At 43.2% G+C, this 17249-nt stretch overlaps 1 protein-coding gene across 2 annotated transcripts in view; it reads left to right on the forward strand.

Moving 5' to 3' along the window:
• Positions 1 to 270: 270 nt before the first annotated feature.
• Positions 271 to 17249, forward strand: part of RASGRF2 (Ras protein specific guanine nucleotide releasing factor 2) — a 131823-nt gene continuing 114844 nt past the window's right edge. For both annotated transcript variants that reach the window (XM_040580614.1, XM_040580615.1), the window contains exon 1: positions 271 to 796. In XM_040580614.1, the coding sequence (XP_040436548.1) occupies positions 512 to 796 (285 nt within the window). In that variant the 5' untranslated portion in view covers positions 271 to 511. The remainder of the gene's footprint in view (positions 797 to 17249) is intronic.

A 17249-nucleotide genomic window follows, 5' to 3' on the forward strand; every position in this document is an offset into this window, starting at 1 on the left:
CCCCGCCCCCGCATCGCCGGGGCCGTGCGGTTCCTCCCCGCCCCCTCCCTACCCCCCCCGTCGGGCGGCAGGCGGGCGGCCCCGCGGCCTGCCGGAGGGAGCGAGGGAGGGAGGGACCGGGGCGCTGCGGCGGCGGCTTTGCTCTTTAAATCGCTCTCCAAAGCGGATTACAGCTGATCCCCCCACGTCACGCCGGAGCTGCCCGGGGGGCAGCTCGCCGCCGCCGCCCGCACTCCTCCCGCGGGGCGTCGGCGCGGGGGCACGGGGACGGGGACGGACGGGACGACACAGACGACACGGAGGGGATGCCGCGGCGGGTTTAGCGGCGGCCGCCCCCGGGGGGCGGGCGGATCGCGGGGCGGGGGGCGGGTGCCGCCCCGTCGGTGCGTGCCGGCGCCCATGAAGCGCTGCCGCGGCGCGGCACAGCCGGTGCGCTGAGCGCCCGCGGAGGCAGGCGGGCGGTGCGCGGTGCGGCCAGCGCCCGGCGGGCGGCCGCCGGCTCCCGGCCACCATGCAGAAGAGCGTGCGGTACAACGAGGGGCACGCGCTGTACCTGGCGCTGCTGGCCCGCAAGGAGGGCACCAAGCGGGGCTACCTGAGCAAGAAGACGGCGGAGACCAACCGCTGGCACGAGAAGTGGTTCGCCCTCTACCAGAACGTGCTCTTCTACTTCGAGGGAGAGCAGAGCTCCCGGCCCGCCGGCATGTACATGCTGGAGGGTTGCAACTGCGAGAGGGTGCCGGCTCCCAAGGGCTGCGCCGCCGGCAGCGCCAAGGACGCCGCGCTGGACAAGCAGGTACCGCCGCGCCGCGGGCAGCCCGACGGCCGCCCCGCTCCCCCTCGCCCGGCCCGGGCTCGGCAGCGGGGCGGGATGGAGGGGGGAGGCAGGAGCGGGGGAGGAGGCAGGCGGCGGCGGGGGGGGGGGGGCGCAGCGCCGCGCTCGCGCGGTGGGGTGAGGGGGGAGTCGGGCCCCGGCCGTCGGTGACGGCGGTGACCGCCCCCGGTCCCCAGGCCCCGGTGAGGGGGGTCCGAGCCGCTCCCGGAGTGCTCGGAAGAGCAGCAGCCGCTTGGAGAGTGGCAAGGCCAGCGGCTTTCCCGTCCTGTCTCAATGACTGTTCCTTTCTCCCCATCGTTTTCTCCCCGGTGTCTGCACGCCTTGTTTCAGTAGGGTGTCCGGAGAGTAGCATCTCACAAACTAGGTGTTAATCATCTTGATGCCGGTGCTTCTGCGCTAGCAGCTACACATTTCCGGCCAAACTCAGTGAACAGAGTGTGCGAGGGGCCAAAGTACCAAAACGGTGCAGGGGGGCTCTAAGGAGGCACCGAGCCCATCCCTGGGCAGCCGTGGTGCTGCTGCCCCTCTTAGAGATGCTGTGAGGGAGGGGTAACGGGCGCTCGGCTCTCCCCTGGGAGCCCCTCCAAGAGCCGGGCTGGTGGCTGGGAGGCGAGGATGCGTGCATGCCCTGATTTGCAGCCTGCGCCGTTCAGCAGAAGCCGGCAGGTTCTTCACCGCGCAGGTGTTGTGAAGCCGATGGGGCTTGTGGTAGAAATGGTGGCACAACGCTCGAGCCAGACCTTGCGTGGCTCTCATCAGGCAAAGAACGCTGAAGGCTTTGGTGGGATTCGTTCCCCTGAGGAGTGATGACGGCTCAAATCACACCACCCGCCCCGAAAGCTGATCGGTTTGACATGTGTGTGCCTAACGAGCGAGGGGTTAAATACTATCTGTGCATTACATAACCAAGAAGGAGAGGGCACTGTAGTTGTTGAGGGTGGATGTAGATCGGGTATCTTAACCACACACCTCCTGTTGCCTCATGTAAATTCTTGATCTTACTCCCTGCCAGGTTGAAATTTGTCTGGATCTGCATCTGGCATGCCCTAGTGCCTTTCTCCGTGAACAGGAGAAACCAAACAGGTGTCAAACTGGTTTGGAAAAGTTTGGGTGGCTGGCTGCAGGCATTTCCTGCTGATTGCGAGAAAGGGACACAGCCCTAAGTCAGCTGCTGAAAAAAACAGAGACATCTGCATGCTGCATTAGCATGACAACTTTGCAAGAAGAGCTCAGAACCTTGTCTCACGCTTGTGCTTTTTTTTTCTCACGTAGAACAAATACTTGTGTGCTCAAGCAGCCTTTGAGACTGCTTAAGCAAGGGAACTTTGGGAAGTTGGGATGGCTGCGGTTATGTCACATTTGTCCATCACATTCTTGTGGCTTTGAGGCATATTTTTATAAGCATTGATAAATGAAATACTGGAGGATTCCCTAGATGAAATTAAACATGACTATTTCTCTGTCTGCTTTATATTGGCTTAGTACACTTGTTTATCAGTAGTGTAGTTAAACTATGGCTCGACTAAGAGAACTGTGTGAAAACAATCCCTTTCCGTATCTGTTCCCCAGGAATCTTAAGTTGTGCTTTTATAGTGATGAATGTCTGAGTTGCTTGTAATTACATTTAGTGCTGCAGAGGCACAATAATTACAGGGGGTGAAGCTGAATTTTGCTTTGCTTTGAACATCAACTATATCAATGTTTTTAACAATAGTAGACTGCTATTAAAAAAGGAGAAGAATGCTTCATTATTTTTTTTTTTCAGGGGATCCTAGTTTGCATTCTCAACACAGACCATCAGAAAATGTCTCTTTACCATTCATCTTTCACTTGATGCAGAATAAAGTTTTGAGTGTTTGTAGTTTTTACAGATGTTTACAGTGCAGCCTTGTTTGTATATTCATATAGACAACAAACCTTTGCTAAGGTGTACAGAAAACTCCCTTAGCAACTAAAACGGATCAATTGCAAGAAAAAAGAGAAATATTTGAAAATTAGACAGCTTTTTTTATTATAAAAATGTCCTCATATTCTTACAGGTGTAAAGTAATAAGCTGTGAATGTTCAGTTTATTAACAGAGGAAGACAACGTTATTTTAAGCAGATGATAATGAAAACTCAGTGTTCTGCATGGTAACTATTGGCAGTGTGAAAATACTGCCTAGATTTAATTTGCTTTGATATAACCACACAAATGTAATAATGAAATGGGAATAATAAAAAAAAAGAGCTCTGTGCCACTTTTTGAAGAATCAGAGCTCACTTGTCCAAAAGAGAGAGAAGAGAAAGAGACTCTCTTTTAGTTTGGGTTCTATTTACCTAGGTAATTTAGACATTAAAGTGATACATGCTATAGAGTGACACAGATGAGGGAGAGAGAATTAATCACAGGGGAGAACCTCATCAGCGTCCTTAGAGTGGATATTTGAAAAAGCAATGCATTTTCTTTAAGGTATGAAGATTATGGAAAAAGCATGTAGAACAAGTAGACTTTGTTTTCCGTGTTTGCAAATCCTTTTAATTTTAGTTTGAGTTGTTTAAAGGTTGCTTGTCAAGTCATATGCCAGATAAGTACAGTGCTGAGAAATCATCAGAGCTCAGTGGGTAGGGTGTCGGAGCTGTGCTTCCCTATACAGGAGACCGTACTTTGGTCAACAGATGTGTTTAGGTTTGGGTGTCTGTCTCCCCAGAAGCCCAGCAGCTGAATGATTTCACATGTAACTACTACTGGTGCTGTTGTGCCCTTCCAGCAGTCAATCACTAAGGGACATTGAAGCATCACAGGAGACGTACCACCGTTTTGTGGAAAACGTCAAATGCCTTTGTAAGATTTGCTGAAATATTGAAGTATTAAGAGCTTGAAAAAATGCAATGATAGAATGCACTTCCTTTTTTTTTTTTCTTTCTTTCAGGATATTTACTTCAAAGCAAATTCTTTTAAAAGTACAGTACCTTTCTCAATATTAACTAACTGCATAATGCATGAATTAGCTGATATTCTGGGAATACGGGATGAAATTAAGTTTGTTGCAGATATTAAATGATTTGTAGGGGGAGATTTTATTTTTAAAGAAAAGTGTTTTGATCTCCCTCAGATTTTAGAAGAGTTTTTGTAAATGCCAAACAGGTGTTGCTGTCCTCTCTGGTTTCATATTTTAGAAAAAAGACAGGTTTATTGAAAGAACAATGGGGAATAAGATGAGTTGCAAACCAGAAGATTAGGACATGAAAATACTACATGTGAAAAGCTTAAACTTTTATATTAGTTAAGCTGCTTCTTCCCATAGGAACCTTAGGCTGTAAACAAATGCAGCTCCCAAATCCCTCCACTCCAACAGGGGCAGAGCTGATGAGAGTGAACTTCAGCTTTTCTTTCAGAAACTCTGGGAAGAGAATGGCTTTGTCTCAGTGAGTGGCTAGTCTCTTTCAAAACCAAAGTAAAATGCCTAAAAAAATATGCTTTCTGCAGGGTTTCATAGGAGACTGGTGCTTGTTATCCCGCAACTTCACAGACAGATATATTTTTTTAAAGACTATTGGAAGCTCGTGAATAGAGCAATGTAAATATTATTACTATTGTTGTTGTTGTTATTATTGTCTGCATTGGGAGGAGATCTGTATGTTTAGTTTCTTTCATAACTGTGGATTGAATACATGGAAATACTCTGATACAGTTATTAATAACTGTCTTAGTGTATTTAAGCTTGTCAATGTTATACAATTTGAGCAGAGACTATTCTTTGTATCTTGCCTGCAATAATCTTCCTCCCACTTAGCAAAATTAAATGCAGTATTAAGTCCATGCCCCCACAGATTAACAGAATCCAATTATTTGAATTTTTTTCTGCTTACTGTAGCTTTATTTATTTTATAAAGGACATGGTGATTTTCTGGTGTTTGAAACCTCTTTATTTTACATACATTCCTTGAAGTGCTAAGGCAGGCACATGCCACCACCAGCTTTTGCTGAACCTCTCTGCTAATTCAGGGTATATAAAACCTAGCAACAGCGCTTAAACTCTTCACTTTTATTGGGCACCCGCCACCCCCAGTGTTGTTCAGCATCCTGTGTCTGTTAGATGTAGTAGTGAGTAGCTGGTGAATAGTTTTATCTTTCTGGTGAGATAGCTTGCCACCTTCAGGTGTAGTATTTTTCATAAATCTTACTGCGTGTGTGTGGGCAGGTAGCTCCCCAGGATATTCCAGTGCAAGGGTCCACCAGAGATGTCCATGTTTTAGAAATTCCCTGCAGCATCTTAAAAATAATAGATGACTTTGTCTTCTCAGTGCCTGAGAACAAAAAAAATTGTTGGATTTTTTTTTTCCTCCAAACTTTTTTTTTTTTTTCCCCTAAATGAACTACCTTCAGTAGAGGGAGTGAGTTAGAAAAAGGTGGCTAGTGAGAAAGTTTTAAGATAACAGTGCTATTGGGGTTAGCGTTTTTGTAAGACCTCCTCATAAAAGAGTGCTTAAACAGTTCTTTCGTGAAGACAACTTCGGGGTAACTAGCTCTTGTTTGCTTTCCCAGGTAATCCCTGTCCCCCTGCTGTTGTTCAGTCACAGTCACGAGACAATACGGTTTGTGCACACATCCATCTAATACATCGGTTCGAGCTGTTTCAGCATGCATTTAAGGAGTAACTGAAAAACATGTCACTGACGTTGTGCTTAAGGCAAGCTGCACTGAGTGGTGGCCTCTGGCTCTTTGTGCAGAACTGTGAAGTGAATTTACAGTGTGCTTTCTGGGCTAAGGCAACACGTGGTAAACAAATAGAAAAGTATAGCCCTTGTGATCTTTCTAGGGACTGAACTTTGTTGTTTGATAAATGTGTTGTGTTTACCTGCTTGCTTTAAGTAATGAAACACATTTGGGGGATAAAAAGAAGAACAGAAAACCTGATGGTCATACCGATTGCTGTTTTACTAAAATTTCAAGGATTAGAATGAGATGCTTAAAACTTATGTCTCTGCTGTAGTGTTATGAAATGGGCTGTTTGTAACTATGCAAAATTGGGGAATGAACCCAGCTGACCTGTGGGTTGTGGGTCGATCTTGCATGTTTTGGCATGCCTTCCTCTTGAAAGGTTAGTTAAATCCACACAGATGTAGCTGGGAGAATATTGGTGCCGTTGAATAGTTTAATACTAAACCTTTGACTACCTTAATCCATGTCAAGTGACTTTAGTCAGGAGCTGGAGACTGATCTGTTGTCTTCTGTTCTGGAGCGTCGGTCAAACTTGAGTGCAGAAGGCAACAAAAGACACCGCCTGAATATGTTAGACTAAAGAGTAATTAGTAAAGAACATTGGGATTGGTGGTAATAAGACCAGATTTTTGTGAGACAGAGTATTATTGAGGAGAAACCAGAGGATGAAGTCTACTTAACATTTCTCTGTGAGGTGTTGTAAGGTCCTGAAATACTACAGTATGCTTTAACAGAAGTGCATACTCCTTAATTGAGTTATTGGAAAAATAACTGGATCCCAAGGCAAATGACATTTGGCAAAGGCTTGTTTGCGGAGTTGCTGGGAAATCTTTAGCTAACAGGTGAAATGTCAGCCAGGGAAAGACTGGAAGCAGGTTAGAGCTGAATTAGAAATGTATCCCAAAGCATAAAGACCAAAAATGTCACACAAACACATTTTTTGTCACATCTTACACATTTTGTAAGATTTACATGTTCCACCTTCTCAATCTTGCATGAAGGCTATGCAAAGTGACTGCAACCTATGTACAGCAGTGTAGCTCACACTGATAATGTGAATATCCAAGTTACATTTAAAATAAAGTATCATAACATTTTAACACAAATTTCGTTCTTCCACCAGTCTTATAGCCAATGCTGCTACTTTTTTAATTGTGTCTCCTTTCTTAGCAGAGTTGTATCGATTTGGCTTGGTCTGTTTAGTTCCTCAAATCTAAGAGGAAACTTGTATAAAACAAAAAAATGATGAGGATGAAAATAGCAAGTCAGTCCCTGATCTACTGAATTATTATACTCCATTTGTCTTATTTTGCCTTTGTTTAAAATAGATTTGGTTTGTTTCTTCTTTATCATCTGAGCAGACTGGTAAGGCACGTGCCTGGTTTTCTGGTTGCATGTTATCCATATTAATTTCTCACCATGTACCTGAGTAGAAGATGCAGGCAGACCTGGTTCTATTTCTGTAGTAATATGATATCATTATAATAGTCTTTACGTATTCACATATTATGTGTTACGATGTCATCACTAGTAATATAGCAGCATTTTTTTGATCCACTTGCTGAGGATTTTCCATCCTGAGAGTCTGTGTGTGCAGTAAAAGCTGTCATGGTTGCTCAGTTTGGCCACATACGTTATCATTACCAGTTCTGTTTTGCCACTTGCAGCATGTCTACAATATTGAGCAGTTTGTGCAAAGGGGGAAGGGACAGGGCATGTTTTGGTGCAGCCTATTATGGTTCCTGGCATATATGTCCATATTGCATCTGGAGCAACAACAATGTCCAACCCGGTTGGTAGTGCATAATGCACAGGTGGAGAGCCAATGCTGCAAGACCCTCTGCCCGCATTGCGAGTGGGGCACCCCAGGCAGTGTCGCGCTGTATGCCTTCCACGTACAGTGCAGTAGATTCACACCAAAAAGAACAGTTTTCAGTGCAGTGGATCATTCACATAGACCTCATGGAGCTGGTGAAGAAAGATAGAGAGGTCTGAAAATATCAATCCACTGCTTTTGGCCATTCTTAGCAACAGATTTTTGCTTCTAGCAGTAGCACACTTCTCTAGACCCACCACTTCAAAGCAAGTTTGGTACCATGACTGCTGCGGAGTCTGAGGCAACACAAACCTGTTTTTGAGTGTGAATGTTCCAAGTGTTCGTACTTTGTGCTTCCTAAAGTGGTGATGGACTGGCCAAATTTAGGTATTCTTTCATAGACGTGCTGGTGGGGGGTGGGAAGTGGGTAGATTTCTGGATTGAAAACAATGTCGATATTTGTTTGTTGCCCGATTGTTGATCAGCCACAGCAATTCAGAAAGACAGTGTTACCCGCCTCTTCATATACTTGAAGGAAAATGAGATTCCACATAGTACCTCTTCTCATTTTTTTTTTTTCTGTCTACCAGCCATTACTGATGCTGAAGATTGATTGAGGGACAGGTTTTTTTTTAACACTGTGCTTCTGCACTAGATGTCTAGGAACATATGCTTGCAATCTAGCTTCCAATGGTTTTTTTGACTTAGCAGTCCCATAAGGTTTTCTGTTTGAGGTACAGAATCAGTATATATAGAAGCAGAGGCTTCCCCAATTCAGTGCAGCCATTTCAATATCTCTGTTGTATTTTCCATGAGCTCAGAACTAACTGAATTTTATTAGGAAGTGTTTATAAACTGCCAGTTTTTAACTGAGCTATATTGTAATAAACAATTTAACTTCCACTGTTCTACAGTGGAAGCATTTTATCCCACCAGATCTAACCAATTCCACTACTTCTTTTGAAAAAACTGATTGTGGTTTAAGCATTAAATGCTGTAACTATTGAGAAGAATCTGGAATTATATTCTCACGTTTCTTCTCATGGCACTCTGGAACCATGACTTTTGCCTGTTTTTTGCCCTTTGAGTTTTTGACTGTCGTATGATGGCTGTGTAACAGAGATTACCCGCTGCTTGAGTTCTGCAGTTTTCACCTAGGGCAGTTCGAGTTCCTAAATGGCTGCAAGATTTCCATTGCACTACAGCTTGTCCTTTGCAATCTTTTGAACTTGGCAAGCCTGTTATATTGTTTTTCCAAAAATGTTGTGCCTCTGTTTAGCATTCTTTGAATAAATTATAAATTCTTTGTAAATGTCTATATACTTTTAGTAGTGTAGGATGCTGCTCCTGCAACTTTAGGTGACCCATGTCATCTAGATCCCACTGCAGACAGTGAAGTCCTAGCCAGTACAGTCAGTGCAGTCTGGAGAACCAGTCACCCCATCCTGAATTAGGTGTTGACATAGGTTAAACTGAACAGACCTTACTGACTGTAGTGATTCAATCTTGGTTGATTGTCATGTGAACTGAGATGCCTGGCTCACATGTGGACACCTGCATTCCAGGCATCTCGGGTAATGTGTTCTGCTGCTGTCACAGTGAACATTTGTTGGTTTTTCACCCTGCCAACCATGGGATTTGAGTGTTCATGGTAGACAATGTTCTGAAATTTGCCATGCTGGATCCTAAAGCATACGATGTTATTGGTGGGGTTTGTTTGATGTTTTAGGTGTATGGTGGATCCTGACATGCTGGAAGTTTAGGATGATTGCAGGTGACCTCTGTTTCTTTTTCTTTCTGCTTTCTGTTCGCTTCCTCTCCCTTACACAAGTTGTTTCTTCTGTTTCAGCAAATGCCAAAGATTTTATAGCCTCTGAAACTGTGGAGATCATGTTCAACAACTTCAGTAGAGTCTCCGTGATGTTCTCCAGAATAAACCCAGGAATATACTTTAACCCCATGCATCCATGGATGCTCATATATAACAAAAAAATTGCAACCATCTTTTGCTCTAGTATTCTCTTCCATTTGGCAATTACAGAATGATTTAAGATAAATATTAAAAATGATTCTTCCTAATAAGACTGTTGGGTAGAATTTAAAATTTAAGGGCCACCTGCAAAGCTGCCTTAAGAGAAAGGTGGAAGAAAAACTGACAGGAGAGTGAAGGAGTGCAACATTGATATCTGTGCAATGTCATCACTAATCATGCAGGTATTTGTGTGTACAGATGAAAGGAGCAGTAGTAGATGGCACTGACATGTTAGTACTGCTACTGCATTTGATATATCTTAATTATTTTTACCTATTCTTAGGGCTTGACCAGGAACACTGAGCAAATGAGGACCGCTGGGATGGTACTGAGGCTTGTATGTGTAGTTTGCTGGGTATGTTTGTTGGTTTTGTGACTGTCGGGTCTTTTGGTTGTAGCTTTCTTGCCCCAAGAAGTATATGGTGACTGAAGGGAATACCAGGTGAGCTGAGGAACAGTGACAGGGAGCCGAATCATAGATTCGTAGAATGGTTTGGGATGGAGAGGGCCTTTAAAGGTCATCAGGCTTTGGAATCTTCCAGACTTCTGCAATCCAGGAATCTCAGTGTTTTTGTCACAGCAGATGTGAAGTGTCACACTGGCTGGAGAAGTACATCCCTTCTCCCTCTGGTGGTTATCCCACAGCTGGATACTGGCCAGCTACTGCTGCCAGTATCAGCTCAGTGCAAGGTCCCAGGGCTGGAGCAGAGTCTCTGGTCCTGCAGCTGCTCCTTACAAGCATGTGTGTGTTTCCTGGCTTTTCTGCTTTTCTGCAAAGTCCGAGCAGTTGTGTGCACGGAGTATGTGAATAGGCTGTAGGGATGCAGGATCGAGCACGCAGCACCCAGAGAAGGACAGAGTTAAGGCTCCTTGAGCAGCCCAGCAGTCACTCACTCACTCCTTCTTTGCTGTGATGTGCTCTGCAGTTTCAGGAGATCTGTTTCTTTCCTGGGACTCCTTTCTCATGAAGTATTCAAAAGATGAATGGTGAAGGAGGTAATTTTCTGTAGGTCTTTTCTGTTCTCTGCCCCCCCCCCCCCCCCCCCAACGTTTGTCATACATGAGGCATGAAGGTGCAGGAAGAGAAAGATGATTTAATGGTAAAATCGGAACACCACCTGTAGGAACTGGATTCTGTCTTTTGCCTAGGATCTCCTGTGAAAAATTGCACAAATCACATCCACGAGGCGTTTTACAGTAATTAATCATTCCTTGTTCAGGGGACCCAGCTTGGCACAAGAGTTAGGCATGCAAAAGTAAAACTATGAAAGTAGTGGTTAAAACAAAAAAAAGTGCCATTTCAATACCAAAGGCCAACATTCTTTCAGATTAGGCATCCGAACTGAGTTGCATCTGAAACTGCTGGTTTATGTCCTAACCATATTTGCAGTAATTCCTTCTTACCTCACTGGCTCTTGTGAAAATAAATGCATTAATTCGAAGGAAGCATCTGAATGACGTCGTGAGAAGTGTCATAGGATATCATGTAAGAAGTTTCTGAAATCTGCTGATTTGTGTGCGATAGATAGAACAGGGAGATGTGCATTCAAGAACCAAGATAAAGCAAAATATGAAATCGTGTCTCATATGTGGTAACTGAACTAGGATCTCCTGAAAGAAGAATCATATAATAAAAGACTGGAATAATTATGCTTGCACACATGGGACTAAATTAACAAGGCACAAGGCACCTCAGATGTGTACCTGGCTTGGTAATCTAATGCCAAACCCTAGAAAACCAACAAACAGACAAAAAAACAAACCCCAAACCCAAACAAAACAACGAAGACAAACACAAACCACCACAAAATCAAAATAAACAACATGAAACTGAGGTACAAATGCATGTGAAAAAGTGAAGCTTTTTGGCGCACATGCTTTGTGTTACAGAAACAACGAGATAGAGACAATCCGTTTTGGTGCAGATTTGTTACTGTAGTAGGAGTAAGCTTGCAGGCCCCAGACTAGTGTTTTTCTCATAGTTTTGCTGCCTACTGCGGGTGGAAGTTTCGTAAGTGCATTACTTGGTGGCCTGGGGGGGAAGCCTAGCTAGCTGATGTCCAGTATTATACGGCCCAAAATGTGCAGCGACCTGAGAGAGCTCCGTCATCAGCAGTCTGAAAATCGCAGACCTGCAGAGAAGTCATGTCTGCACCGCGACCACTAATGCTGATCCACTTTAAAGAGAGATGCTCTTCCCTGAACGCTGCACTGCATTCTTGTAGCTTAGCAGCAGATAACTTGGCTGCATGCCAGCGAAGTGAACAAAGTAAAGGCAGCCACTCAGATGTACTTGACAATTCAGAGTAATGCCAAGTGGTTCCATGTGAAATAAATAAATAGATTTACCTTTCGTAGAAGGGAGGGAAAAAAGAAATTTTTTTTTACTTCCCAGCTCTTATTTTAAATAGTTTTACTTAAAGGTCATTGACCTTCTGCAAACACCTCTTTGATTTTTTTTTTTTTTTTTTTAGTTTTGTTTTTACTTTTTTGAAGACATCTGAATGTGCACGTGTCTTGCGTGTGTTCATAGGCTGGGAGACACAGAGTAGAAGGATGGTCGTTTGGGTTGTGCACGTCCTGGGTGCATTTGTTCGCCTGGCCCCCTCGCTCCCTGTGGCCTCCTGGTGAATCGGTTCGGTGACTGCCTTGCTTTGGCAGAAGTAAAACAGCCCTAATGATGCTTCCCATCTGCTAGCGTATGGATAACACCATCTGCATGGGGATATCTGCTTATCCTTCAAGTATTTTGGGGTGTTCACCTGCAGCTTAATGGGTGAATGCAGTAGTGGTTACCAGGTTAGTCATGAGGTACCATGTGCATGTTTCTGCACACAGGAGAAGCACACGGTAGGACCTGAGAAGTGCCTGATCTGGAATTTACAGCTGGGGTATTCTTTATATAATTAATTACTTCATTTCCCTCTGCTGCTGGGATCTGTCGGGTATACCTTGCGCACTTGTCCTTCCAGGCAAAATGCTCTTGACCTCAACTGTACAACTTACTCTTTCAGGCAGTTCAGTTTTGATGAACGTAGGTGAAACTGGAAGGAATTTCTTCCTCATATTTTTTTTTTGTGAATAACTTATTTGTAATTATAGCAGGTCTTCTTAATACTGCTTATACTATGGGGGTATTTCTCCTCTGTCAAGACCTACAATTTTTGTAATCATTGAAATGCATTGCTAGTGTAATAGTATATGGTTGTACACACATTTTCTTCATCTTTCTGGTGCCCTCCTCTCTGAGCCTTTCCCTTTGGTGTTTGCTTTGCCTTGTGTAAATTGCAGACTGCTTTTGTGTTGTCTTCCTGGTCTGGTTTCTGCCCCACAAATGTTAATGAAGTGCTTCTAAGCTGCCTCATGTGTGCAGTGCTGGGAACACTGTATGAGTTTGATTAGCCTCTGTGCACCTCTTGTTCAGATCATCCTCGGAGATGAGCTAATGGGCTGGCAAGGGGGAACACATGAACAAAAACAAGTACGTGTGTGCGACTTATTTCATCGCTTGTGTCCTTTCTCATGGCTGCTTAAATGCATTGTGTCCTACTTGTGCAACTGCTTCAGCAGCTTCCAGGGTAACAACATTTTATTCCATGGTCTGCGGAGAGATCCTGATTTTCTACTGTTGTTTTCTACCTGGGTAGAGGAGTGTAAGCAACCGAGTCGTCTTATTCTGACAGTGGCGCAGTGCACAGGAGGTTACTTAAAAAGCAAGAGTTCATGTACTTGACTCAGCTTCCATGCAACAAGCATGGAAGAAAGTACTGTGGTGTGAGCCCCGAAGAGCTGTTGTCGAGTGCACTCCAAGGTGTGGATTATGCCTGAGAGACTATAGCCGTAGTATTTGTAATCTCACTGAGAGTCATTCACCTTCACGTGGCTTTTCTCCTGTCTTGTGCTCGCAGGATGGTTTCCCATAGTGGACAACATTGGAACCACAGTCCTTTGTGATTTGGCCCCTTTTGTTAGCTCATGTCTTAGCTACTTGGTCTTGCTATTGCCAGTGTCCCATACCTTTAATTTTCTGGGTCAGGTACTAAATTTCTAGGGTGTAGGGAGTGTGTAGGACCTGAGGTGGTGACATGATGAATTGGCTGTTTGACAAGTGTAACAGTAAATGTTGGGTCTGCTTGAAATGGCTTGTAGAATAAGCTGAATGTCCAGAAGGAGCTGTAATGATTTGCATTGCAAAGGTCACACAGCAATTCCAAGTAATTTTGAAAGCAGTTCTGATTTTTCTTTCTAGTCTTGTTTTTTGACCTCTCTGGTGGAGTGTGAGATTTGTTAAGTAAGAACAGCAAAACAATGCCGCATCCCAAGGCATCTCATCCTTTTGAATTGTGTTTTTTCATCTTTCATGATATGTGTAGATGTTTGGACTTTGCCTTCTGAGTATAATGCCTCTATTTGGTAGTTATATGCAGTAAAAATAGTTTACTCAGTTTAATTTAAAAATTCAAAATTTTCTGAATTCTTGAGTGACTCAGGAACACAAGCTTCTTTGACTTTGAATCCATCCATAGCCTTTAATGGTATCTTAATACAGTCCAGTGGTATCCAAGCTTTTTGCATGAGTGAACTTCATGTCAAAGGCTTGAAGACTTGAAGGCCGTAGAGTGGTCACGGTGACTGGAAGAAGTTCTGAAGACTGTGAAAGAGCAGATACCGCTCATCTGTTCAAAGAGGGCAGAAAGGAAGATCTAGGGAAGTACAGGCCAGTCAGTGTCACAGTAGTGCCTGGGAATGTGGTGAAGAAAATCCTCCTGAAAATCCTTTCTACACGCATGAGGGCAAGAAGTTGACTGGGAGTGGTCAGCATGGATTTACAAAGGGGGAAATCATGCTTAACCAACCTGATCTCCTTCCACAGTGAGGTGACTGACCTGGTGGATGAGGAGAAAGCAGTGGAGGTTGTTTACCTTGATTTTAGTAAAGTCTTTGATGTTGTCTCACATAACATCATCATCGTAGACAGCTGACAAAGTAGGGGTTAGATAAGCAGACAGTGATGTGGACTGAAAACTGGCTGAATGACCAGGCCCAGAGGACAAGTAAAAGATGTTGTCAAACCTTACCCAGAACATTTAGTTCTAAGACAGAACTGTTGGCCCAAAAAGTAGGATTTGGTCTTGTTTGTTGGTTGTTTTTTTTTTTTTTTTTTGTTTTTGTTTTTAATTTTTTATTTTTTTGTCAGTGAAAACTGCAAGGCTTCCCATTTCACTTTCTTACATTTTCCTGACAACAAACAGAAAGGAAGGAAAATCGTGGGTGACAAGATATGTGCCAGGACATTGTTTGGAGTTACTCTACAGTGATCGGTCTTACCTTTCTTTAGAAGAAATTTGCTATCAGCTCAGCATTTTAGCTGAGTGTATTACAGCTCACCATAATAAGAATCTGAATTCAGAATTTCTACAAGTTTTCTGGAAAGTAAAAAGAAGAAGAATCTTGTTGTGCTTGTGATGTGCTTTTTTTTTCTTTTTGCACACATTAGTGCAGTGTGCATGTGACATGTATGTTCTACTTCAGTTCTTTCCTGTTTTCTGGGGGTGTAAGAGAGGTTGTTTTCTTTTTAATCATTTCCCATCTGATTTAAATTTGAAGTATTCATTCTGGTTTGGCAAACATTTAAATTGTAGCAGGAAAAAATCATGCAACCAGAATAAATTTAACTTTAAACTTTTTGCAATAATGAGCAGAACGTGGTATAACTGTTGTTGACTAAAGCTGAAGCCTTTTTTCTTTCTCTTGGGGTATTTGGAATATATCCATAATTCAGCATTTATCTACTTTTGTTTGTCTGTTTTCTCCTTGTGTTGAGCAGGAATAATGTTTACAAAATGCTTAGTTTTGCTGCCCTGGGAAATGTAGCATAACTTGGGGTCTTCTTCAGGCTGTGTTTATTATAGAGACAGAAGGAAAGAAGGGGAAGTAGTTGTTAAACTTTAGTATATTTAAGGAACTGTCAGAATGGCTACTCTTGACTCTAGTGCATATCACTTTGTTACCCTTTTTCTTCCTGAGTTTCCCCTTATTTACTTGTCAGTACTGTTCATTCAGGTGGCTTTTTTTTTTTTTTTTTTTTTTTTAAATCTTCACCCCCACCCCCTGCCCCCAGGGATATATTTGGGGAATTACCTATCCAGTAGTGAAGCTGCATAATGTATAAAAACCAGAACACCCCTCAGCAAAGCTAAGCATTGTGAGGGTTTATTCCTGCTCCACTTTTATAAAAATGCATGACAGGCAATTCTTACATCAAAAGCATAGAAATAAGTGTTTCTTCTTTGCTGTGTGTATATCTGATATAATTTCACTGGAGTGGATTATTTAAACTAAGTGACTTCAGAGTTTAGACTCTTCTAAATATATCAAGTGGGACCAGGTGCCTGATCTGCTTTAATACTATGTACCTTTTATTAGGGGTTGATCAGCTGCCATTTCCATTTATATTTCCTGATGTTCTTTCTTGATTCAACGTTATTTTTAAGTAACCCAGCTCAGGAAGGATATGAGTGGGGTGGGGTGCTGTGGGAAATGTGGACAAGTAATGGAAAACATATTTGGAAGAGAGTTTTGGGAGCTTCCAAAAAAAGTGTATTCAAAAGTAATTGACTTGACTGATTAAAAATGCTTATCAGAATCAGGCTGCCCCCCTTAACCTCTTAAAGCCCCTTGAATATAGCTACAGCAAATTATTTAATTATCACTGAGTGATACTTAGATCGCTAACAGTATCCAGTTCTGCATATATTATATATATAACCTGCAGCTTTTATTATAGGTTACTCATGTTGTGAGAATGTCAGTGTACGTTAATTTTTAGCTTTGACATGGGGTATGTCAAATCTCCTTAGAACACCAGCAGTCTTCCATGAACTGTTCGAGAAAAGCACAAGGCTACTAAGGTAAAAATATGGAAAAGTTTCAGCCTCAAATTGTGTGTGCCCCCTCTTGTATTTAACTTCGGGATTACAATGTGGCACAACAGAGTTTTTTTAAAAAGATAAGGACAAAACCAGCAACTAGTATAGTGAGACATTTAAACCCAATTTTGTCACCAAGAGTGGGCATATCCTGTTTGCAGTATTTATGCTGAACAAAAAGTGTCTCATAGAACAAACTTTTGTGGTTAAAAGCTGTCATTAGACTATAAAACCCCTTTCTACCAGAAAATCAAGACTGGCACTAAAAAGTCTCAATTCCTTTTCTCTTTCCTTGTCTGGCCCTTTTCCTCCATCAGGTAGCTGTACTGGAAATCTTTGATCTCTCAGTGCCTTAATAAAGCCTTCTTTGACAGGCAAGAGTAACTGCAGGTTTTTATTATGCAGCTGGTATTAGCTGTTCCTGATGCTATTTCATCCCAGTAACTGAGAAAATATGTGGTATTGTAAACTGTTCTGTGATGAACGGATTCATGTGTTGGTCAGAGCCTTGCTACCCCTGTGCTGCTTTGATGTCATTGTTCCGTTGGGCAACCTGTGAGTTCATCCCTGTTCCTGGGCGGGGTGGGGGCAGCGTTGTTTGTGTATATGTCATCAAAATAATCCCAAGTACCCTTAGCAAATAAACGCTTCCTGCTAGATAGCAACAGCAAATTTATTTAGCAGGTTGGATGCATTTAAACCTGTAGCAGCCATTTGGGTATCCAGAAAGCCTTGATCAATTTCAGTGCCCTCTGTTAAATAGTCGGAGAAGCTAAATTAGAAGATACTGCCTGTACGTGGAGAAGCCAAAGCTGTGTAACTGTAGGCGTCCTAGAGCTAGGCATGCCTAGGTTACCATACATAGACACAGGAAGGCACAGTAAGATACAGCAGACATTCCAGATTGGATTAAATGGAAGTGTTGGCACCTG

The sequence above is a fragment of the Falco naumanni genome, chromosome Z (genome assembly GCF_017639655.2).
Source record: "Falco naumanni isolate bFalNau1 chromosome Z, bFalNau1.pat, whole genome shotgun sequence".
In the NCBI taxonomy this organism is placed as follows: Eukaryota; Metazoa; Chordata; class Aves; order Falconiformes; family Falconidae; genus Falco; species Falco naumanni.